We start from the raw sequence: 26,075 nt of genomic DNA, 5'->3' as shown, positions 1-26,075 counted from the left end.
TAAACACAACGCAAGCAATCTCTGAACCAATCACAAAAACGTGTTTTGCTGTTCAGTGTGAGGTTATTTCTTTGCTTATTTTTGATTTGCTCTTTGAGTCATATAAAACAGGCAGACTGCTTCGAGAAGCTCACTAGAGCAGACAGGTTCTGTCAGTGTGAACAGGTGAGGCGATTACACATCAGGGCAAACCTATAATGCATTTTCTGATTTCAAAAAATCAACCGAACTTGCCAGTGTCACATCTGAGCTGCAGGTTAAAGGAGGGCTTCTGTAAGTCATGCTCAGAACTTACCATCACCTGAGGCCCATCCCTCACCTCACTACTCCCCTTCAAATAGCTTCTTTCTCCATGGATTCCTTGCACAGCATTGCAAATTTTTCATTGCTCTCATTTGTCACTCACTACCTACATTTATGATCTAATATAATATATATATTTGTTTTCATTAATCACTTTGTAAATAAATACTTTACATAGCATTTACTAACCCATGTTTGAGCATCACTTACTACAGTGCAGTTACCAGTGGTATTGTAAAAATACATGTGAATAAATAAATTCCAATATGTAATTTATACATTTACTTCCTGTAGAGGACAGCAACAAGACAAAAACAACAAATTTAACCAAAATGCTCCAAACATTAGTTTCAGAATGCATATTTACTTGTTGTAGACAGTCAATTAAATTTAATGGTGTGTTGACTTTTAATAAATTAGACAATGGCTATAAAATATTAATAGTAACCTAAATTTTGCCAAACTAACTGCCGTTTATATAGTCAAACAGCACAATCACAACAAAAAGCAATATTGTACGTAATTTATTTATTCATGTTCAGCAGCACCCGGAAACACTAGGTAGAGACTAAAATATACTCTGGATAGGGCTAAGTCTTTTACAGGGAACTACACACTAAACTACCATTTACTCACTCACATCTAGGCCAATCTATCTTCTGCATGTCTTTTGACATTGTTAATACATTAAAATTAAATTCAAAGAAAAAAATGTCTATTTATAAACAAAGATATACTATCTGACCAAAAGTGTGTGGACACCATTGCAAAACCACTATAATGTTCTCCCTCTCTCTCTTCTTCTGCTATAAGTTGGCACAGTGACTTGGTAAGTAGCATTGTCGCCTCACAACAAGAAGGTCCTGGGTTTGAGACCCATGTGAAATGGTTCAGGTCCTTTCTGTATAGAGTTAATTATTATTATTACTATTATTATTATCCTTACTTTTTATTAATAATAATAAACTGACATAACAACTATTAATAATTTAAAGTTAAAACTATCAAAGTTGTAAAAACATGGCTGAATAAGGACACACAATTATTTTGCCCATGCAAACAGTGAGAATAATGTTTATGGTTGTAGACTTGCAGAACTACAAAGACATTTTACCTATCTTACTGATGCCAGTAATTCTGTCTGTAGATGGTGTATATAAAATTTTGGTAGGTGCAGGAGAGTCCAACAGCAAAACAAGTGGAGATATGAAAATAAGCAGGAAACAAAAGAGGAACTAGTTAAACAAAAAAAAGTTGTGTGAGGGGGTGGGGTTAGTCAACTGTTGTGCACATACATGCATGCTAAATGTGAGAAAAAGAGAAGTTGAATTTAGATGCCACAACCAAGGCTGTCTCTAAGATTGTGTTCAAGGGTCATAGTGGAGCAAAGAAATCAGGTAAGCACTCTTAATTTTTTTGGTAATTGTCACTGATTGGGAATTAGTTTCCTTTCAACAAAAGGAGTTCAGACAATAGGTTTCTTGAAGTTGCAATTTGTTCATAAACAAAGGGAAGTTTAAATTATAGTCAAACACTGTCAATACAAAATCTGTTCACTTATATTGTTTATTTTTACATGATTTTGGTTTAGTTTTTTTGGAGTAAGAATGATGAACAATATTAAGTTTAATACAAAGTTACATGCTTTAAGAGGTATTTTTTTTTGTAATGATACAAACTCCAGATTTTTTAAGCAATTACCCTTTTTGTTCTCCTAGATTATTTGTATTAACATAAGTGTACAAACTCCTGTTTTATTAATTGCTAACCAAAAGAATAAACACTTGTTTACAACGTTATGTGTGTTTTACAAGGTATACAGAAATTTGCCAAACTAACTGCTCTTTATATAGTGAAACAGCACAATCACAATAAAAAGCAATATTGTATGTAATTTATTTATTCATGTTCAGCAACACCCGGAAACACTAGGTAGAGACTGAAATATACTCTGAAAAAAGTCTTTCATGGGGAACTACACACTTACCCATTTACTCACTCACATCTAGGCCAATCCATCTTCTGCATGTCTTTTGACATTGTTAATACATTAAAATTAAATTCAGAAAAAAGTGTCTATTTATAAACAAAGATATACTATCTGACCAAAAGTGTGTGGACACCATTCAAAAACAGCTATAATGTTCTCCCTCTCTCTCTTCTTCTGCTATGGGGTGGTGGCTTGGTAAGTAGAATTGTCGCCTCACAACAAGAAGGTCCTGGGTTTGAGTCCCAGGTGCAATGGTCCAGGTCCTTTCTGTGGGGAGTTGATTATTATTATTATTATTAACAACAACAACAACAACAACAACAACAACAATAATAATAATAATAATAATAATAATAATAATAAACTGACATAGATACAAAGTAAAAATTTAATTCTTTAAATTACCAACTTTAAACTGTTAACATTTGATGCCTGCAACACATTTTAAAAAGGATAAGGCATGTTTACCACTGTGGTACTTTACCAAATTTGCTGCAGTTTTGCAAGTAGAAATTATAGAATATGCAAAATATGGCTTGCAAAATGTGCAAGCCTTGTTTTTATTTTTAGACTCAGCATTGTCCATTCATTTCAAATCCATATAATGGTTCATGGTACAAGAGTAAGGGCACAGTTTACTTCCTCTTCTACATGGCTTGATTAAAATACACTAACCCAACCTGCAGTGCCACTTATGACTTTGCATGTAATATGAAGTAAATGCGTGCATTTGTGAGTACTTAAATTGGTGCAAAACAAAATTAAGTATATAGTCAATGTTATAATTTAACATACAAAATGATTTTTGATTAACTAAAATTGCGGAAAAGCATAACTTACTGTGCAGAAAAGTTTAAAGTAAAAAAAAACCCATTTGAATAATTAAACATTTCTGATTGCAACTGTGATTATACAGGTGTGGTCAACATTATTGGCACCCTCGATTGTTTAGTATAATGCTAATATCTTCAGAAAAAATATGTACAAACGTTGTATCATTCGTATTACTGAATCAAACAACATTGATTCAAACATTGTATCATTAACAGCATGTCCAAACATATCTAACAACAAATTGACCTGTGCAGTAATTTATTGCAGTAATTTAAAAAGAGAAATAATGTAAAAAAAAATTGTGTATGACATAGACAGGATTATAGGCACCTTCCCTAATTATTGATTTTCTTTAGCAAGGGGGGTTCTCCTTGGCCTTTGTCTATAAAGCCCTTGTTTCCTCAGTGTGCGGCCTATTGTATTGTTGAAAACATCAGTCCAGATGTATCCAGCTTAGCCTGAAGGTCTTTGGATGCTTGACGTGCTTTCTTAGCCACATTTCAAACCACCTTTTGTATGGTTATCTTATCAAAGTTTCTTTTTCTACCATGTCCTGGAAGGTTTTTGCCTGTCATATTAGTAGCAAACCTCTTGATAACATTTCAAACTAAATTCCTGAAGCCAGGATACCAAGGTAGTCTTGTACCCTTTAGAGTGCTTGTGCTTGGTGATAATAGCATTTCTGGTATGCTCTGACAGCTTTCTTGTCATATAATGGTGAACCAGGAACAGAGAATACAACTGGCCTTTTTAAGCTTCAAATTCACCATGCATACACATATAAAGATCATGTGAGCACTAACAAGGTGAGGACAAGTGAGTCTAATTTCTAATTACTCACATGTTATTATGAATTTTCAAACTGAACAAAGGGTGCTATTATTCGTGTCCTGACATTGTTTTTAAAACATGGTGTTCTTAATATTCGAGGAAATATTGTAAAAACATTCAGAGAATCTGAAAAATACAACTAGACCAGACATTACATTCCAGTGTGTGTTAAATTCCAACACAAGCACTAATTAAATGATCACTTGAAACAGCTGGGCGGCAAAAACCATGTAAGTAGATAAAATATCATTGGAAAAGATGAGTTTTAAGTGAGGAGAAAAATGATTAATTTGTGGCTTTAGTGGAGAGTGAAATGAGTGTCAGGTGGCTTCTATCCTTGTCATACATTTTACGTCTCCTTTTATACCCAATATTTTTTTCTTCACCTGTTACCAATTCACCTGCGTATTGTGGAATGTTTCAAAACTCTTATTTTGCCTGTGTCCCAACTTTTTGAGGGTGCTGTAGACATCAAATTCTAAATGTGTTTATATTTACAAAATACAAAAAAGTTGATCAGTGAAAACACTGAAAATCTTTTTTCTATTTTTGTCAGTTAGATAAAGATTCAAGGGCATTACCAAAACACATATTCTTCTTTTTATGCATTTTAATGCATTTTGTAGACATTAGTTAAATACAGTTAAGTACAGCTAACTTGTTTTAATGTCACTCAACAACTATAGGATATAGTTTGTTGCTAAAGTGAGCTTTATTGAAAGAGGCAGCTGGGGTAAAGTGCTCAGAACAGAGATGCTTCAAGGGTTAGGGCTAAAGTCATGCATAGCTGATAAAAGAAAAAAAAAAGGTTTGCAAAAGACTTTAAGAATGATCCTGGCCCAACACCTGGTCATCATTAGTTGGAGATCTGAAGAGGCCTACAAGCCACAGTGTCTTACAATCACTGTTGAATCTGGTGGAGGATCATGATGTACTGTGGCTGCTACAGCATGGCTGGAATTAGGCAGATTTGAAAACAACACCAGGCTCCAGCTTAAAGATGTGTAAAAGCTGCGATTGATGCATGAAAGTTGATTGAAAATTGGGGTTACACAACCAAATATTGATGTCCAAACTCTTCCTGATATTGTATAACACAACATAGCATAACATTAGTTTTGTGTTTTTTAATGAATATGAGCTTGTTTGCTTTGCAGTATTTAAGGTCTGAAAACACTGCATACACAGCAAAAGTATCAATTTCACTTAAACACACTTATAAATAGTAAAACCAGGAAAACTGATAATTCTGCAATTTTCTTTCTGAGATTCCTGATTCCTAAAGGAAACATTTTATTCACAAAATTATTTAGACTCTTTATTCAATACTTTGTAAAAGCTCTTTGGCATCAGTTACAGTTGCAATTTATTCTGCACACGTCACTACAAGTACTTCTGAATTTGGACAATTTATCTAGTTCTTCATAACAAATTCTTTTAAGCATCTTTAATTCAGATGTAGTGCCATTAAACAGTTATCCTCAGGTATCTTTTCAGATGTTTGATGTGGTTAAGCCTGAGTTTGTTTGGTTGTCATATATATATATGGATTTCACTTTTGGGCATTTGGTCTTTTTCATCAATCCTGGTCAGGGTTATAGCTGTTCTGGTTTCACTGGAAAACACAGGGAGCAAGGCATGAATACTCTGAACAGGGCACCAATCTATTACAGGGCTTTAGCCATTCCTTCCTTCTCAGACACAGCCTATTATGTCTGTGTAGATGTCCAGCCAGCCAATATAACCTCTAACATCCAAACCTAGATCTCAGTGGTGGGCTAGCTTTATTGACTGTGCGCCACTCTATTAATTTTACGGCTATTTAATATTCTTGTAATAATTTTATGGACTGTAAATGGTGAAATCCCTATTTTTTTTTTACAATTCTGCATTGCTCTTATACTGCTGGAGTATTTGCCCACACAATTTATATAACTTGGTCATTTATTGACCCATCCTTGTATGGAAATAACTGAGCCTTTTTAAATAGCTTCTTGTATTCTCTTTTTATGCTATTGTGATGGCATCATTTGTTTTCAACATTTCTCAGCATACCTGGTCCTATTTCACCTACCACAAACTGTAGTTCTAAGTTGCAGAAGTCTACTGACTTCTGAATTTTATACTTAATTATCTTGCAGGTGTAAGTGTCTGTACTAAAAACATTTGTATTTAATTTTCTAATATGTAGGACTAGATTTGCCTGTATAATTTAATACTTAATTATCTTGTATATAGTAGTTCTGATTCTGTCTCTGGAGCATGAATGGGGGGGGGGGGGGGGGGGGGGGGGGGGGGGCATTCCTGTCATATCAGCAACTAATGGAAACATTGACGGATTATGCAAAGCCAGCTGATACATTGCTATTGTTGGCCTCATAATGTTCATAATGTGAATGAATCTACTAATGTGGAGAAAAAGACAAAATACATATTTTTTCATGGGTTAAAATTGTTAATGAGTTGATAGGCATAAAAAGAAAAGAAGTTCCCCTCTTTTCAAAATTATATGACTTGCTCTACTGGTAGTTCCAAACAGCATAAACTGGGGTTTTTTTTTTAGCAGCTAATCTGTAAACTGCCAGTTTCAACTTAAATAAACCATCACTTTGTCAATGTTAAAAATCCTGTGCAGCTAGTGCAGTAATTTGTCCTCAACATCTTTAATGTATGATTAAGCTGATTTGTATAATGATCAAAATACCAGACTTAAAACCATTCACATGTAAAGAGGTGAATAGGTAACAGGTGCTGTAATCATGATGAAAGGCATAAATGGAACATTAATATAGGGCTTAGTTGGAAGGATGGGTCAAGGTATGCCACTTTGTAAAAAAACTGTATAAGTGAATAATTTCTGAAAACCTGAAGAAATTTCTGTTGTAAAGGCCAAAGCCAAAAACCATTATTAAATGCTATGACAATTCAATACCCTACACGCTTTCTTAATAAAAATAACCACATGGACTTGGGAATATATCTCTTTGACCGACTCATAGTAGAAATACATGCAGTGATGTAACAGGGGTGTGTTTCCCGATAACGATTGATCTTAGCGATTTACGAACAACTGAACAACGTAACTTTAAGAACGCCAATTTTGCAAGTGTTTCCCAAAAGCCCTCGTAAGTCTCCGAAACTATGAACGAGGTTTAAGTAGTTTGTTGGCTCCGCCTTTAAAAAGGCACTGCCAGTCAAAAACTGAATCACCGATTATCATACAATTTCTCATTATTATATCACAAAAAGCAAATAATTCATTAAAAAACATTTTTTTAAAACCAGTAACCAATAGATCTTTAAATTAGTGGTATAAAAACTTTACATTTGCAATTGCTATCTGTTGCATATCAAGCCTATAAATAGGCGCACAATTAACCTTTCATGCATCAATTCAGAAGCATGGCAAGTCTACAGCGCAAATGGGGGCACAATTTAGGAAAGAAAGGGCTAAGACAGGTGTAGGTCAGTTATCTGCAACAGGCCTTACTGTGGAAGAGGAAGCAACACTAAGAATACTAGGCCCAACAGCCACTGAAGGGATAGCTGGGGTAGTAGATGTATGTTTAAAGTTCCCATCTACCCATCTACCCCACCTCAGCCTGCATCCCCTGTGCAACCTTCACTTTGCAGCAGTCCTGGGTCATCTCCTGGGCCTTCCTCTGCACAATCCAGTCAAATGACTTTGGACTTTAACAGATGGACTACATTCAGTAATTGTAGAACTACTGATGTTGTCGAACTGGCTGATCAGTGTGTGTGTATATATATATATATATATATATATATATATATATATATACAGTGTATCACAAAAGTGAGTACACCCCTCACATTTCTGCAGATATTTAAGTATATCTTTTCATGGGACAACACTGACAAAATGACACTTTGACACAATGAAAAGTAGTCTGTGTGCAGCTTATATAACAGTGTAAATTTATTCTTCCCTCAAAATAACTCAATATACAGCCATTAATGTCTAAACCCCTGGCAACAAAAGTGAGTACACCCCTTAGTGAAAGTTCCTGAAGTGTCAATATTTTGTGTGGCCACCATTATTTCCCAGAACTGCCTTAACTCTCCTGGGCATGGAGTTTACCAGAGCTTCACAGGTTGCCACTGGAATGCTTTTCCACTCCTCCATGACGACATCACGGAGCTGGCGGATATTCGAGACTTTGCGCTCCTCCACCTTCCACTTGAGGATGCCCCAAAGATCTTCTATTGGGTTTAGGTCTGGAGACATGCTTGGCCAGTCCATCACCTTTACCCTCAGCCTCTTCAATAAAGCAGTGGTCGTCTTAGAGGTGTGTTTGGGGTCATTATCATGCTGGAACACTGCCCTGCGACCCAGTTTCAGGAGGGAGGGGATCATGCTCTGCTTCAGTATTTCACAGTACATATTGGAGTTCATGTGTCCCTCAATGAAATGTAACTCCCCAACACCTGCTGCACTCATGCAGCCCCAGACCATGGCATTCCCACCACCATGCTTGACTGTAGGCATGACACACTTATCTTTGTACTCCTCACCTGATTGCCGCCACACATGCTTGAGACCATCTGAACCAAACAAATTAATCTTGGTCTCATCAGACCATAGGACATGGTTCCAGTAATCCATGTCCTTTGTTGACATGTCTTCAGCAAACTGTTTGCGGGCTTTCTTGTGTAGAGACTTCAGAAGAGGCTTCCTTCTGGGGTGACAGCCATGCAGACCAATTTGATGTAGTGTGCGGCGTATGGTCTGAGCACTGACAGGCTGACCCCCCACCTTTTCAATCTCTGCAGCAATGCTGACAGCACTCCTGCGCCTATCTTTCAAAGACAGCAGTTGGATGTGACGCTGAGCACGTGCACTCAGCTTCTTTGGACGACCAACGCGAGGTCTGTTCTGAGTGGACCCTGCTCTTTTAAAACGCTGGATGATCTTGGCCACTGTGCTGCAGCTCAGTTTCAGGGTGTTGGCAATCTTCTTGTAGCCTCGGCCATCTTCATGTAGCGCAACAATTTGTCTTTTAAGATCCTCAGAGAGTTCTTTGCCATGAGGTGCCATGTTGGAACTTTCAGTGACCAGTATGAGAAAGTGTGAGAGCTGTACTACTAAATTGAACACAGCTGCTCCCTATGCACACCTGAGACCTAGTAACACTAACAAATCACATGACATTTTGGAGGGAAAATGACAAGCAGTGCTCAATTTGGACATTTAGGGGTGTAGTCTCTTAGGGGTGTACTCACTTTTGTTGCCGGTGGTTTAGACATTAATGGCTGTATATTGAGTTATTTTGAGGGAAGAATAAATTTACACTGTTATATAAGCTGCACACAGACTACTTTTCATTGTGTCAAAGTCTCATTTTGTCAGTGTTGTCCCATGAAAAGATATACTTAAATATCTGCAGAAATGTGAGGGGTGTACTCACTTTTGTGATACACTGTATATATATATATATATATATATATATATATATATATAATATATATATATTAGGTAAGCATAATTCAAGTATAATTTAATTCGGAGTATAAATGAGTGTATACAATTAACTGGCTGTATTTATCGTTTTTGTGCATGCAAAGTTCAAGTTAAGAAGTACTTAGTGAGTTACGAATGGGTTAGACTACTCGTAATTTACGAACAATTTTAAGTACTACGTTAGTTACGAAGGGTTTCGGGAAACACTCGTAAATTTAAAAATGTTTGACAGTACGAGGTTACAAAGTACTTAGCGTTACGAGCGTGTTGGGAAACGCACCCCAGATCTGTGTTGCGTATGGTGCATTATAAAGGACAATACACTACAATGGGGACCCTGGACTGTTGATCAACTGAAGTGTTGTAACAAGCAAGAATTGGAAAAAACTCCACAAAAATACAACTACAACAACTGGTGTCCTTAATTACAAAATGCTTTTTTATGTAAATGTTATTTTCCAGAATGTATTGCACCCATTCAATTGCCCTTCTGTGGGTTTTGGTCATGCCAAAGCATTTTAATTGGGTTAGTCAAGATGCCGATTTTGTAATTTTAAAAATATCTTCTTTTTAAACCATTCTCTTGTTAATTCTCTCGCATGTTTGAGTCATTGTCTTGCTGCATCCTTCAGCTATTATTAATTTTCAGATGACAGACCACTACCCTCCATATTGCATTGCACTATGTAACACTACATGCAGGAGATTTAGAAGGTATTCAGGCTCCTTGCCTTTTTGCCATATTTACAATCAACACATATTTATGTATAATGATGGCCCAAATATCGTTTTAGAATTTTTTTTTTCAAAAATGAATTAAAATCGGGGCTCTTATGTCAAGTAAATATTTTTTGTATAGTGCTTTTTACAATAGACACTATAAGAAAAGATGCAGCCAGCAACTGTGCATATGGCGGAGGGGCATGTGATAGTCATTCCATTTAGCAAACTCCAAGCAGGCAGTCAAATGTCTTTTATTTAGCAGTGGCTTCCACATTGCCACTGCTATAAAGGACTAATTTATGAATCCAATAGATTCCCCCACCTCTGCACAGGACTTTTGAAGCTCTTTATAGACCGTTGAGATCTTTTTTACCTTAGTGACCAAAGTCCTTCTTGTCTGGACACCCAGAGTGGCCAGACAGTCAACTCTATTCAAAGTGGCACAAAGCCTCTTTTATTTCAGAATTATTAAGGCCAAGGTGGTCATGTAATTATATTAATAATAATAATAATAATAATTATTATTATTATTATTACTTTTTTATTATGTATTGTTATTTTATATCCCTGCCCTGATCTTTGCCCTGCCACAATTTGATGATGGAAATCCACAGAAAGGCTTAAAGGCTGCAATAAGAAGCCCCTGCTCCTGTTTTTCTGTTTGTCAAACTTCAGTTTAGCTATGTTACATATGCTAGACTGCAGACCGTGTCACCTGTGCTCCATCAGCATTGAAGTTAATTATAGTAAATCATAATCAATAACAAGAAATGATGAGGCCATGGCATATCATTAAATAATATTTTAAGACTCTACATGAAAGTATTTTTATTACGTTATTTTATTAAGTTAATCTAATGCGCTCTGTTGTATATTTTACTTTATTATAATTTAAGATGTTGAAGTTTGTTGTTTAGGTTAGGTATAAATAAAAAAGGCTGAACACTGTAAGATGTAAATGGTTGAGAGGTGTTAAAAAAGGCAGCAGTAGTGGTAAAACCAGGAAATTGTTTAAACCAGGAAATGCTGAGATGGTGTTTAAAATAAGCAGTGAGTCGAGTTTAGTTTCTCAGTTAAATTTCTCAATGTCGACAGAGGTGTCAAAAGACTATTCAGCATTTAGCTTAATTCTGTAGGTAAGTAGTGTAATTATCAAACACTTGTTTGAGGTAGCTGTCAAGCCATGTAGTGAAATAAGGTTTTTACCTCTCAAACATTAATTGATCTGTAGGAATATATATATTTTTTTACTGTTGTGATCAAATGCTGTTCTCTAAAACACAGATTTAAAATTTTGATCCTCTCTTAATCTTTTAAAAATAGTCTGATGTGTCATGGGTTGTTAAATAATTCCAGCTTTAAGCTTCAACTCATTTGCAAAACTGCAAAAATTGTTTTAGTTTTAAAACAATATGCCTATAAATATGCCTCTGTCCCAACTTTTTTTTAAATGTGTTACAGGCTTCAGATTCTAAATGTGTATATATTTAAAGATACAATGAAGTTAATCAGTAAAAACATTGGAAATCTTGTACTTTTGTTAAATAAAGATTCAAAAATACAAGATTCAAGATTACATATTGTTTTTATTGCAATTTACTAAATGTCTGAACATGGGGTTTATAATTCAAGACCTGACCTGGGAGTAAATTGATAATAGAAAATGTCTTATTTTGCATGTTAGTAATGCATGTGACTTTTACACTGTAACTTAATATGGGAGGAGTCCAAATACATTTGACTGTATCAGATATTGTATCAGATATGTCAGTTTAAACACAAAAGTGTCATTGTATGCATTCTGATAATGATGCAAGAGTGTAGATGATATGACTGATGTGTTTGGGTTACTCATAATAACATGTTTTTAATTTCAGAGTAAGGTCATATTTGATACAAAACATGTCTGAAGTTATTATTGAGGACATTTTCATGAAGCGCTCACAGCAAAAGAAGAAAACCTCACCATTAAACTATAAAGAGAGACTCTTTGTACTTACACAAGATAAGATTTCATACTACGACTACGACTATGAAAAAGCGGTAAGCAAGATATTTGGTCACTTCTTGCTGGTACTTACAATTCATATATTTCTAGTCATCTTGAGCAAACTTGTAATCTTTTGATTACAGAAAAAGAAGGGATTAAAGGGGTCTGTGGAGATTGACAAGATCAAATGTGTTGAGACTGTAATGCCAGAAGATAATGCTCCTCCTGAACGACTGTACCCATTTCAGGTATGGTAACACAGCACCTTGTGATAATGCTGGTAAAAATGTCTTATGATATCAGGTACCCAAGTGTGGGAAAATTGTGTACATAACTATTGAGTAATGTTTATAAACGTGCCTATAACCAGTGAGAATATGTTGTTACACAGTGGGTACAAAATGTATTCAGACCCCTTGACTTTTTGCAAATTTTGTGTTGTGTAGTTGAGTTTTAATATATTTGACATTTTTACCAATCCCTTAATTACCCATAATGATGTATGGGTGATAAAACAATCACCACTTTGATGTGGCACTCTTGGGATGTGAATTAATTTGACATAGTTTGGAAAGGCATACACATGGGATTATAAGGGCGCACAATTTATGCTGCATTGCCTGAATAAGCAATAAAATCAAAGGAACTGTCTGTGGATTGCTTTATGGCAAGACATAGATCTATAAAACAATATCTACCGTTTTGGGTATTTCCAGGACCACAGTTGCCTCAGTGATTTTAAAATGGAAAAGGTCTAGCATAACCTTGAACCTAGAGTTGTCTATCCAGCCAAAGTGAGCATCTGGTCAAGAATGGCATTGGTCAAGGAGACAAAAAACCCAATTGTCATTCCTAAACAGCTCCAGAATTCCTGTGAAAAGATGAAAAAAAAACGTTGGACAGACAACAGTCTCTACAGCACTTTATAAATCAGGCCTTTATGACTGCAGAGGTGCACACACTGCTAAGACTCCGCCCCCAAAGCAGGTGACAAGTGCTCATATGCTCAGAGAATCCACAGCCACTTCTATAACAGCAATGACACATGGCACATCTGGCAGGGAATCCAGGCCATCACAAATTACTGGACTACACCACTCACCTGTAACAGTGATGCCACCCTTCCAGATGCGCTCGGTTTGAGGCACAGAACAACATGGTGGTAAAGAAGACCTTCCTTCCTCTCAACAACTAGGTGCTTTGTCTCACCATGGCTAGTGCGAGGAAAACTCTATGTCAACACATGGAAAGCTGCAGGACTGGACAATGTTTCTGGCAGAGTGCTGAAAGAATGTACAGACCAGCTGGCATATGTGGCATAGGTCCTCAAAGACATACGACTGCCGTCGTGCCTGTGCCAAAGAAGATGTCATTGTCCTGCCTCAATGACTATCAGTCCATTGCACTCACGCCCATCGTCAAGAAATGCTTTGAGAGGCTCATCATGAGGCATATTAAGACCCTGCTGTTCCCCTCGATGAACTCACTTAAGTTTTATTCCAACTGCTCTACAGACGATTTTCATCTAGTATCTAGAAATAATGGACACATATATTCAAATGCTAGTCATTGACTTTAGTTTAGCAACACTATCATTCCTTAGCATCTGATTGGAAAGCTCAGCTTACTTTGCCCAAACACCTCTCTCTGCAGCTAGATCCTTGACTTCCTGACAGGGAGACTATGTTCGTCCTGATCAGTAATAACAACTCCAGCACCACCACACTGAGCACTGGAGCTCTTCAAGGCATTGTGCTCAGTCCAGTGGTGTTTACTTTGCTGACCCTCAACTGTACAGCAATGCACAGCTCCAATCCACATTGTTAAGTTCGCAGATGACACGATTGTGGTGGGTCTCATCAGCGAGAACAACACATCAGCACACAGAGAGGATGTGCAATGGTTAACGGGCTGGTGTTAAGTCAACTCTCTAATTGTCTCTAAATGTTGACAAAACTAAAGAGATGTTTAATGAACCAGCTGGATACATCATCAAGGTCTCCTCCATCTATCGCGGACATTTACAACAAATGTGGAGGAACCATCACACCCTCACACGATTTCTTCACTCTCTAGTGTCTGGAAGAAGGTACCATAGCATTTAGTCCCTCACTGCAAGACTGTGCAACAGCTTTTTTCCACAAACCATCAGACTTCTCAATTCAAGTCTGAACTGATGGACACACACACTCACAAACTCACACAATCACACTCACTCTCATACACACACAGTCACACACACACACACACACACACACACACACACAATACTATCTATTCAATACTACCTGCCCCATGTTGCCCTTATGGTCACTCAAACAACCAATTAACCAAACACTGTTAATAATTGGGTTTAACCAGAATAATCATCCAGGTTTGGTTACTGCCAGGCCTACTGAATCAAAACATCACTAAAAAAAAGACAAACTTTTTATCAATGAAAAGTATGCAAAAATGTCTCAACGCGCAGCACACTATGCCACAAAAAAGTAGTTTCAAAATAGTTTTAAAAATATACCATCTGGCAAGTGTCACAGCCATTTCCAAAAAAACTGTAGCTTCCTGGGCCACTATAGAAGCTACACAGTTAAAGCCAAAATGCATCAAGTAAGTAACAAATAAATCCATATAATCTACTGTATATAGATCCATTTTTGTAATTATACACAAAAGGCACAATCAAAACAGCCAACTCAGACTTACTGTAAATCATCAGGATTTTACAAAGGCTATTTAGCAGTATGGTCTTTACATGCTTGGTTCGAGAGAACCAGGACATGCACGTTACAAAATTTTTTTTAGAATTTGGGCAAGGATGCCCTGATGGCTTGCTGGTACAATGCCATAAGTTTCGGCTTTGCTGAATGTTGCTCCCAGGACCTCAGTAAGTTTGTGTTAAGCAATTGTGTTATGCTGAATTTGGTATTGTTTAAAGTACTAATAAAATAATCATAATTCTAGATTAGAGTGACCTTGTCTAAGCCTTATCTTGATCCCAATACAGATGATCAATCACAACCTGAAATAAGCAATTCATAGCTGAAAACCAAGCAGTGTGTCTAAATTAAATTAGTTAAACAAAAAAAGGGGGCTTTTCACAACAATATAAAAGACTGATACCAAATGTAAGAAAGATGATATAAGTAATTACTTTTTACGTAAATAAAACAATATTTTACCAGATGTGTTTTGTAATAACAGGCATTGTTTGATAATAAGTGTGACAAATATGCAATTAGCAACTGAAAAGGGGTCAATTACTACAATTACAGTACTGTTTTACAGCAAACAACAGTTTTTTTTAATCATTTAATTTGTACTTAGTGAACATAAAAGAGAATTATATAGCAATTTTACCATGTTTAACAGTTAGCAATGTGGTCTTTTAATAAATTCTGTTTTGTTTCATCAAACATACACACCCCATTTCTGAATGAGACCTGGCATTGCCATGCTGAAGTAAAGTAAACCTCTCTAAAATCTTAGTATATTTGTTTTTGCATGAAAATGATGAATAATAAAGTGTGAGGTTGCATTTCCTACTGTAGTCTAATGTGTTAAATGACTATTGTTTTTCAAAGTACTCTCAAACCCATGTGGCTATATTTATCACAGTGGCATGATGGTTTCACATGCAATGCAGGGTCATAGGTCATGCAGTTTCAACAGTTTCTGACTTTGTCTGCTGGGACTGAGATTTCTTTGGATTTACTAAATCCTTTGGTGAATTCTCCTTTTATACCTAATCAGAATACCCGCACCTGTTACCAGTTTAACTGCTTATGTTTAAAAAAGTGTAACTTGGGCCGCTCAGGTGGTGCAGCGGTAAAGTACACTAGCTCACCAGAGTTGGGGTTTCGAATACATCGTATCGAACCTCAGCTCTGCCTTTCCGACTAGGCTGTACAACGTATGAACAATGATTGGCTGTTGTTCAGGGTTAGGGGTAAAAAGTCGGATCATAGGTCCTCATAACTGGTGCAACTGCGGCCCCTTCTGGCTGACTGATGGCGCCTGCACAGGGCTGAGGAATAATGCTGATGGGGGTGTGGCCCTCCATGCACAGTGCCTGTCAAGTAAATGAACTCGACTCGTGCAGGTGAAAAATGCACTATCTGTACTGACATGTCAGTTGAGAGGTGTCCTCAGTCAGCGGTGAAGGGTTGAATCAGTATAGAGGACGCATTCAGGGTAATTGGACACGACTAGACTGGGGGATAAAAATTGGGGGAAAAAAGAGGGGAAAAAATATAAATACAAAAAAAAAGTGAAACTTGAAAAACTTGTACATTTTTACACTAATCCTGCTCCTGTCCCAACTTTTTGGAGTTTTTAATGTGTCAGTTGTACATTTGTCGATTCAACAAAGATTAAAGAGGATTAACAAATCACAGATTCTTGATTTTGTTGCATTTTACTAAATGTCACAACTTTTCTGGAAATGGGCTTTGTGCTTTTGGCATTCTAGGAAAGCTCTTACTAAAACCTGTTCCTGCTGCAGTATGATGCCTTTTTTAGTTCATCAATGAACCTTTTACATTACTGTGGAAACATTTTGGTCTACTTAATTGTGAATTCAGAGGTGGACTTGCTTGTGTGCGGGTCAGGTCAGAAGCTAAAAAATTAGTCACAGAGAAAATTAATAATACAGGGACATAAAGACGAAATGAACATGTACACAAACGCACCCTTGTGCAGATTTTATGGTACAACACTGCATCAGATCTTAAGATTTTTTCTTTTCTTTAACTCCCTCAGATAGTTTATGATGATGGACCACTCTATATATTTGCAAAAACAGATAATGTACGAAAGCAGTGGATTCACAAACTTAAAAATGGTCAGTTCTTCACATGCATACTTCATTCTTTTAAATCAGAACTTTTTAAATAAAATGAATAAAGTGATTTAATTTAAACACTTTTCTGTTTATCTGTTAAAGTGGTGCGATTTAACAAGGATCTACTGCAAAAATACCACCCGTGTTTCTGGGAGGATGGAATGTGGAAGTGTTGTCAACAGGAAGTTAAACAAGCAATGGGCTGCAAATTGTTGGAAATGAGAAATGGAGGTCTGTATAGACAAAAGATAATACAAGTTAGAGCTTAATGACTTTTCTTAACACCTCTGAATTTGTTTATAACAATTTATAGATAAGCATGATAATCTTTTTCACTTTTAAAGGAATTTCCAAAGGATCTCATCGTAAATCTAGAAAACCTCTCCCACCCACACCAGAAGAGGTTAGCTAGTTATTATTCTTGGTCATTTCTCTTAAGATCTTTTTTTATCATATTGTTATGTTTGTATTCCTAATCTGTGATATACCATATGTTTGCTCTAGGAAAAAACATCCAGATCTCCACACCCACAGCCACCACAGCAGCATGGCTTCTCAGTTGGAATGACGGTCATCGCAGAGTATGAATACACTCCTATGACTCCCCAAGACCTGGAAATGAAAAAGGACGAGCAGTACACAATTTTGGACATATGTGATGCCAACTGGGTTAGAGCCAAGGATAAATATGGGTAAGATAGAAATGACAGACCAAGATAACACTATGGACGTTTAAAATAAATAAATAAATGACAAAAAATCAAGACATTTTAGCTTAATAGTGGTGTCACCTCAGAACAAGACTTTGTTAGCAGTTAATCAGCCTGCTAGCCTTTAGACTTTTTGTATGCTTACATAATCTGCATCAAATAGTATTTACTTTGTATATTTGATGTTTAGCTACTATTGATAACAAATTGAGCTAAAGATCCAGTATTGCATGATTTGCATTAGTATTTAGCAAATGCAAAAATAAGTTTGAATAAGTTAATGTTATTTAAAACTTGGGACTTTGGAATATGTTAAATAAAAACAGACAGCAGTTTAAATGCATTTCTTTAATCATTGTCTGTTTTACCACTGCTTTATACTGGTCAGGGTTGTGGTGACAAACACATTCACATACTGACAATCTTTAATTGGTCTGACTGCATGTCTTTGGACTTGCGGGAGCATCCTGAGGAAACCCAGGCAGACACAGGGAGGACATACGAACACCACATAGAAATGACCTTGGCCGTCATGCTGGGGAATCAAACCCAGGCCCTTCTTGCTGTGAGACAACAGCGCTACTCACAGTGCCACCATGTGATTTGCAATGTTTTACTTGTATTTGTTCAAAAAACACTAAAAAAAAATGTAAAATACAACATATTTATTCGTACATAAAATAATGTTGGGGTATTTGGTTGACACAGTTGTCCAATGTACTAGGTTATCACAGCTGAGACATTGAACTTGCAAGTTGAAATTTCAGCTGTGCTATTGATTGGCGAGGTGACAGGTGTCCACACAGATATGATTGGCTCAGTGGTCAAGGTGCTTGCATGAGAGATGGTTGATTAATAGAAATTATTGCGTGATTTGTTAATTATCTTATAATTTTATCTTATAATTTAAAAAAATATATTTTTATTGATCAACATCACTGTATTTTGTAACTATAAACACATTTAGTTTGATGTCTGTAACCCACTCCAAAAAGTTGGGACAGAGGTGTGTTTACTCCTGTTTTCCATTACTTTTTAAGACTTAATAAGATTTATAAGATTTATAAGACTGTTGATGGTTTGGTAACTGAGGACAATTTTTCTCCATTCTTGCTTGATACAAGACTTCAGCTGCTCAAAAGTCTGTGGTCGCCATCATATGATTTTCCTTTTTAATGCTGCACCATACGTTTTTAATAGTAGACAGATCTGGACTGTAGACAGGATACACACATTCTATGCTGTTGTAAAGGATAAAGAATGAGACCTAGCATCAGCTTGTTTAGTGCATCATGCAGAGGAGAATCAGACAATGGCAACCATAGACTATTGTGCAGCTGACGTCTTGTAAAACTATGTAAAACTTCAACAATTTGCATCCCCAGTACCCAATGATTAAAAAGTCTAATTTGTAGGAAATTAAACTGTGCTAAACAAGCTGCTGCTCCAACTTTTTTGAGTGCATTACAGGCATCAAATTCTAAATTTGTTCATATTTACAAAATCAAATTAAGTTGTTACCTGAAAACATTGGGTTTTCTTTCTTTATACTTTAGTCAGGTAATTAAAGGTTTAAGACAAATAACAAACCACATATTGTTGTTTTAATTACATTTTACATGTCCAAAAGTTTCAGGAAATGGGGTTTGTATATTGTTAGGCTATTTTGCTGGACATCTTTACAGTTATACCATACACCACAATTAATGTCCAACTATTTTATTTAAACTCACTGGAGCAACTGGGAAAAGATTAACAGCAGAAAAGTGCATCTTCAACAGTTGTTTTGACCTTTATAAAATGTGATTAAATGTTTTTGCAATATCTTTTGCAGTAATGAGGGATACATTCCAAGTAACTATGTTGTTGAAGCCTTAAATGGATTGGAGAAGTTTGAGTGAGTATTCTGAAAATAATTCACACAAGGTGTAACTTTGTTTAGATTGTGTTATTTTTGTTGTTTTAGTTGTATTACACATCAACACTATGCACTATTTACATAATACACAATTAACGGGGATCCAGATTTGACAACTATTTAAAAGGTCCTAAATAACACTCAATCATATTGTGTCAACCTGCTCTCCCCACTCCTACTGACTTCTTTTTTATTTTTCCGAATCTTTTCACCCATTTGGTTGGTCTTTTGGTCCATGTGTTGCATAATATTTTGGGTGATGACCTTCCTATTGTGTTTTATCTGCACTATAATCCTAACTGCACTCAGACTTTTTAACAGATAAAAGAACAAATTATTTCTTTTTTTCTTAATTCAGGTGGTATTGCAAAAACATGAACCGCAGTCAAGCAGAAAATTTACTCAAGACTGAGGTTAGTATACAGTCAGGGTCAGTCATAACAGCAGAAAACAGCATCAAAGCCTAACAAAACATTAAGTGCCCAATTGTCTTACTGAGACAGACACCCTGATTAATTACTGTTCATTCTTTTTAATTTAGAATAAAGACGGTGGTTTTTTGGTGCGAGATTCTGGAAAATACAGTGGAAAATATACTGTTTCTGTTTTCACCAAGAGTACTGGGTAGGATAGATGTACAAAATGCTAATTCTATGAGCTAAATTGTTAAATATACTCTAAATACATTTCACTATTTACAAGGTTGGGCAAATTATCTAGTTTATTTACAATACATGTTTGGTCTCACTTTAGAGATATGGTTGGAAGCTGCCGACACTACAACATATTAACAACCGAACAGGGACAGTTCTATCTTGCAGAAAAGCATTATTTCAATAATATTCCAGATCTCATTACTTACCACCAGCACAATGCAGCAGGTAAAACTCCTGTTTTTGCTACTTACACAATAAGGCACTGTTGTATGAGTAGTTGTATTATTCTTGCTTTTCTTGTTTTCTGGATTTAGGACTGGTGAGCAGATTAAAACACATTGTGTCAGCTCGAGCTCAAAATGCACCGTCCACTGCAGGTCTGGGTTATGGTAAGTTCCTAATTTACCAACACAGAAATAAAATTCTATTTAATTATTTACAGATAAGCTTTTTTTTAATTAAGCGTTATATGTGTATTATGTGTTTAATTTGTTTATCAATAAATGTAACTTATCTGCTTTTATTAAGGAGTGTGGGAGATTGATCCTCACCAGCTTACCTTTATTAAAGAGCTGGGCAGTGGACAATTTGGTGTAGTTAAGTATGGGAAGTGGCAGGGTCGGCATGATGTAGCCATCAAAATGATCAGAGAAGGCTCCATGTCGGAGGATGACTTCATCGATGAAGCTAAAGTCATGATGTAAGTTTATTTTGTATTGTTACAAATAGAATGTAAAATCATTAAAATATGTACAAATTAAACTGTATTACAAATATCTAAACTATTTATTTAGTTTTTTTTATATTATGTTACATAATTATGACCAACCATATTTATTTTTCATTTGAAATATTTATTACTAGGGTACTCTTGTGGCGCAGCCTTCTAGTACCCTGACTCACTACTGCTGAGTTCTGGGTTTGAATTTCAGCTGTACTATTAGCTGGTTGGTAGTGTACTCAGACATAATTGGTCTATGTCTGGGAGGGTGGGATGGCTGAAGCCCCGACATGGATTAGCACAGCCTTTCTCAACCGGTGTTGAGAAACACTGGATTAGCACACAGTCCAGGATATTCCTGCCTTGTACCCAGTGTTTCCCAGTGTCATTTAGTCAAAATGACTAATAAGTTTAAATAATTAATTAACCAATATTAATTCAAACATTTCAACATTGAACATTTCATTAACTTCAAACATTTTAGTACATTGCAGATATACAGTAGATACATTACAGATTCATCACTTTAATAATGTATAAAACATTTTAAAATAAAAGTTATACTAAAGGAATAAGGGGGCACAGTGTTAAAACAGGCTAGCACACCAGAGCTGACATCTTGAACTTCTGAGTTCAAATCTACACTAAGAAAGATAACTGATGCAATGGAAATTAATTTAAAAATTTGAATTTCTTACTCATAAAAGTATTCAGATCTATTCAATACTAAAGCCATTTTGTTATGTCACTTACATTTGTACACCTGAATTTGGGCAGTTTATCCCATACTTCATGTCAGATCCTCTCAAGCTTCATCAGATTAGCTTTCTGTAAATTACTAGTTTAAGTCTCTTTCCAATCATATTTAACTCTGGGCTTTAACTAAACCAACCAAGGGCATTCAGAAACTTAACTTAACTTCCAGTGTTTTTTTTTTTGGTATGCTACTGTCTATTTTCTTTAAAGATCTTTCTGTATTTTGCTGTGTTCATCGTCTCCCTGCTCCTGCCACTTATAAGAACTCCCACAGCATCGTAGGGATATTAACTGTCAGGTCTCTCCACTTTTGGATTGACTGTTCTTCCTTACCTTCCTGACCACTTTGACTGGCTGACCAACTCTAGAAAGGTTCAAGGTTGTGCCAAGCTTCTTCCATTTTTAAATTATTCAGTGCACTGTTGTCCTTGGAACACTTAAGGTCTGAGATGTTCTTTTGTATCCTTGCCCTGATTTAAGCTTTGCCACAATTTGATTGTAAAGACCCCTTAATTTTTGACCATGCAGTGTAAATAGTGTAAATTCAACGTAATCTGAATGGCTTCACATTCAGAAACAGAATTTAAGTGGCCTAGTCCAGCCTTTCTCAACCGGGGTGCCGCGGCACCCTGGGGTGCTGTCTGGCTTCGTCAGGGGTGCCGTCAAAAATATTCTGATAGTGATGGGTCGTTCGCGAATGATCCGATTCTATTGAACGGCTCTTTAAAATGAACAAAAAGAACCGAGTCATGCCTCTGGGAGCTGCTATATATATTTTTATTTCTGCGCCGTTCAGACTGTAATCCACCCATTCCGCTTCCATCAGTAGAGGGAATCAATCAGTCATAATAAGAGCTGTTTATTGTCGAACTTCAAATCCGAAAACGGAGAGTGGAGAGCGAGCGAGACACACACACACACACACACACACACACACAGAGAGAGAAAGAGAGAGAGAGAGAGAGAGAGAGAGAGAGAGAGAGAGACACACACACACACTGATCGTTATTACTACCTCATTACTGTAAAGGTTATAATTTTTATTGTTATTATTTTGCACTGTTTTTATTAATATTTTATTCTATTTCATATTTTTTTGCACATGTAACTCTTTTGTATATATTTGTTCTTTCTTATTGTTATTTTTATTATTTCTCTCTAACATGCTTTGGCAATACGAATGTCTTTATTTGTCATGCCAATAAAGCTTTTGAGTTTGAGTTGAGAGAGCCGTAACCGAGCTACAGAGAGAACATGCAGAAAAGAAGCAGTGCTCTTAGTATAATGACAAACAATTGAGAAATTAACTATAAACTTGTTTAATTATGTTAAATCTGATTCGTTCATGGCGCAAACTGAGCTTTTCGAGCCTAACTTACATCAAAAACAAGTACAGGGAGCGACTGAGGGCTCTGGACCAGCTCCGTGTCTGCCTCTCATCCATCCCTGCCAGAATAGGGCGATTGTGTGCACAATCCCAGGCTCAGGTTTCGCATTAAAAGTAAGTCACGTTTACCCCTCCCTCCCTAAATGACACCTTATGGTGTGTGTGCGTGTGTGTGCGTGTGTGTTAGCAGTCCGAGGGATGCAGAGTGTACGTTTTTGAATACATTTTAGACTGGGGTGATTTTGCATACTTTTAAAGGGTGCCGTGACTGAAAAAAGGTTGAGAAACACTGGCCTAGTCAACATTTGGGCCAGAAAAGGTTTTGTTTACCAAACCTGAAAAAAGCAGGGTTTTTTTTCTGAAAACCTAATAGTATGTCTGTTTCAAGGCACTTTTGCAAAGAAGAGTGTCTCCACAATGACACAAAGAACTAATATGCAACATTAGAAAGGGTTAGTTGCAGGCAGTGCAGGATTATCTATACCAAGTGCAATAACTGTGTCCTCCAAATTATTTAACTTGTACTTTACAAAATATGTGTTGCATTTACACAAATTCAAATAAGAAATGTTTTTAAACACTGCATTTGTTTGTTCAAACAGGAATAATTTTGTTTGAAATTTGAAATATGAAATTACTCTTTTAGAACACTGGGTGTATACTATAAATATTGACATGATTTTAATTACTCTTTGTTCTATATAACATTAGGAAACTTCGTCATGAGAATCTAGTTCAACTTTATGGTGTTTGCACGAAACAAAGACCTATTTACATAGTCACAGAGTTCCTTTCCAATGGATGTCTACTGAATTACCTACGGGAGTACCTGCAACACCCCTCTCCTGTTGAGCTTCTGGAGATGTGTAAAGATGTGAGCGAAGGAATGGCCTACCTAGAATACCAGCAGTTCATTCACAGAGACCTTGTGGGTTTTACCACAAAACACTTCATTATAAATCAGCTTTCATTGTGGCAGTTGTTAATTGTGGAATTGTGTTTATAGGCTGCCAGAAATTGTTTAGTAGATGCAAATGGGACAGTTAAAGTGACTGATTTTGGTTTGTCAAGGTAAGACTCAAATTTTTAAGGGTAAAAACTTTTCTCAAATGTACAAATGCATGGCTTTGGTTTGTTAGACAGTGTCTAATATATACTTAATCTGAGATTTTTGTTTTCTTTGTTACAACAGATATGTCCTTGATGATGAGTATACCCCCTCTGCTGGCTCGAAGTTTCCTGTACGATGGTCACCTCCTGAAGTACTCCTTTACAGCAAATTCAGCAGCAAGTCAGACATCTGGGCATTTGGTTAGCATCTACCACACATCTGCAAAATACATGCAAAATACATTTTTACTGCATGACAATGTATATATACTACACTGATCAGCCATAACATTAAAACCACCTCCTTGTTTCTACACTCACTGTCCATTTTATCAGCTCCACTTACCATATAGGACCACTTTGTAGTTCTACAATTACTGACTGTAGTCCATCTATTTCTCTAAATACCTTTTTAACCTGCTTTCACCCTGTCCTTCAATGGTCAGGACCCCCACAGGACCACCATATTGCAGGTATTATTTAGGTGGTGGATGATTCTCAGCACTGCAGTGACAATGACATGGTGGTGGTGTGTTAGTGTGTGTTGTGCTGGTATGAGTGGATCAGACACAGCAGCGCTGCTGGAGTTTTTAAATACCGTGCCCACTCACTGTCCACTCTATTAGACACTCCTACCTAGTTGGTCCACCTTGTAGATGTAAAGTCAGAGACAATCGCTCATCTATTGCTGCTGTTTGAGTTGGTCATCTTCTAGACCTTCATCAGTGGTCACAGGACGCTGCCCACGGGGCGCTGTTGGCTGGATATATTTTTGGTTGGTGGACTATTCTCAGTCCAGCAGTGACATGTCCACTCATACCAGCACAACACACACTAACACACCACCACCATGTCAGTGTCACTGCAGTGATGAGAATCATCCACCACCCAAATAATACCTACTCTGTAGTCTTCTGACCATTGAAGAACAGCATGAAAGGGGGCTAACAAAGCATGCAGAGAAACAGATGGACTACAGTCAGTAATTGTAGAACTACAAAGTGCTTCTATATAGTAAGTGGAGCTGATAAAATGGACAATGTGTGGTTTTAATGTTATGGCTGATCGGTGTATATATAGTATTTTTACTGTTTTTATTGTTTACTGTAATATTTCATACAGGTGTTTTAATGTGGGAAATCTACACACTTGGTAGAATGCCATATGAACGTCTAAATAACAGTGATATAGTTGACAAAGTTCCTGCTGGCTACAGACTCTATCGTCCTCAGATGGCCAGTGATAGAATCTACTCCATAATGACCATGTGTTGGCATGAGGTAATATTATGTGCTGTTTTTTTACTGTTGGGAAGATCCTGTGAAACTGCAACTGCAATTTTTGCTTTTTGTATTAAATGTTTTGTTTTCTTTCTTTATGCAGAAACCAGATGAACGTCCTACATTTCAGGATCTTGTGATGATCATTCAGGACTTATTGGACAATATGCACTAGATTACAGATCATCTAGTAAAAGTTGATTTGTGCTTATTAAGGGTGAAATCAAAGAGCTCTTAAAAGCACTAAAGACTGCATCTACTTAAACCCTTGTGTAGTCTTAACATTCTGTACATTTCCCCTGTCCTAATATTATTCATGTCATACAAATGACAACCTGTCATTCATAACAAACCTTGTGAATATCTTGTTCTAGAAAAAGTCAAATCTTAAGATGAAATAAGATTGAGAGGACATTATCTGCTGATAATCATATTGGTGGGTCATTTTGACCCCTAAGACAACACAAGGGTTACATTAAATAGATTATCTATTATAATTGCTTTTCATTTGCACTGTATATTTACAGTCTTCTCCACAATTATA

At 36.5% G+C, this 26,075-nt stretch overlaps 1 protein-coding gene across 1 annotated transcript; it reads left to right on the top strand.

The window, feature by feature from the left end:
• The first annotated feature begins 12,065 nt into the window (after window positions 1-12,065).
• On the top strand, window positions 12,066-25,706 carry LOC134308125 (tyrosine-protein kinase BTK-like). Its single transcript, XM_062990659.1, has 17 exons — window positions 12,066-12,206; window positions 12,297-12,401; window positions 16,912-16,993; window positions 17,096-17,224; window positions 17,338-17,396; window positions 17,498-17,685; window positions 19,538-19,600; window positions 19,980-20,034; window positions 20,163-20,245; window positions 20,375-20,502; window positions 20,592-20,666; window positions 20,806-20,977; window positions 23,853-24,069; window positions 24,148-24,212; window positions 24,334-24,452; window positions 25,374-25,531; window positions 25,635-25,706. The coding sequence occupies exons 1-17, from the start codon at window positions 12,066-12,068 to the stop codon at window positions 25,704-25,706; spliced, it is 1,911 nt and encodes a 636-aa protein (XP_062846729.1).
• Window positions 25,707-26,075: the final 369 nt, after the last annotated feature.

Source organism: Trichomycterus rosablanca, unplaced genomic scaffold (assembly GCF_030014385.1).
Source record: "Trichomycterus rosablanca isolate fTriRos1 unplaced genomic scaffold, fTriRos1.hap1 scaffold_77, whole genome shotgun sequence".
Classification (NCBI taxonomy): domain Eukaryota; kingdom Metazoa; phylum Chordata; class Actinopteri; order Siluriformes; family Trichomycteridae; genus Trichomycterus; species Trichomycterus rosablanca.
The sequence above is the reverse complement of the archived record's forward strand: the minus strand, read 5'-3'. Positions and strand labels throughout refer to the sequence as shown.

Bases quoted from the DNA above. Each gene is read 5' to 3' on its own strand.
- LOC134308125 (XM_062990659.1), top strand. From the start codon at position 12,066: ATGTCTGAAGTTATTATTGAGGACATTTTCATGAAGCGCTCACAGCAA. The intron at 20,035-20,162 runs GTTAGTATACAG...TTTTTAATTTAG, and splicing joins AAAATTTACTCAAGACTGAG to AATAAAGACGGTGGTTTTTT. The intron at 24,213-24,333 runs GTAAGACTCAAA...TTGTTACAACAG, and splicing joins ACTGATTTTGGTTTGTCAAG to ATATGTCCTTGATGATGAGT.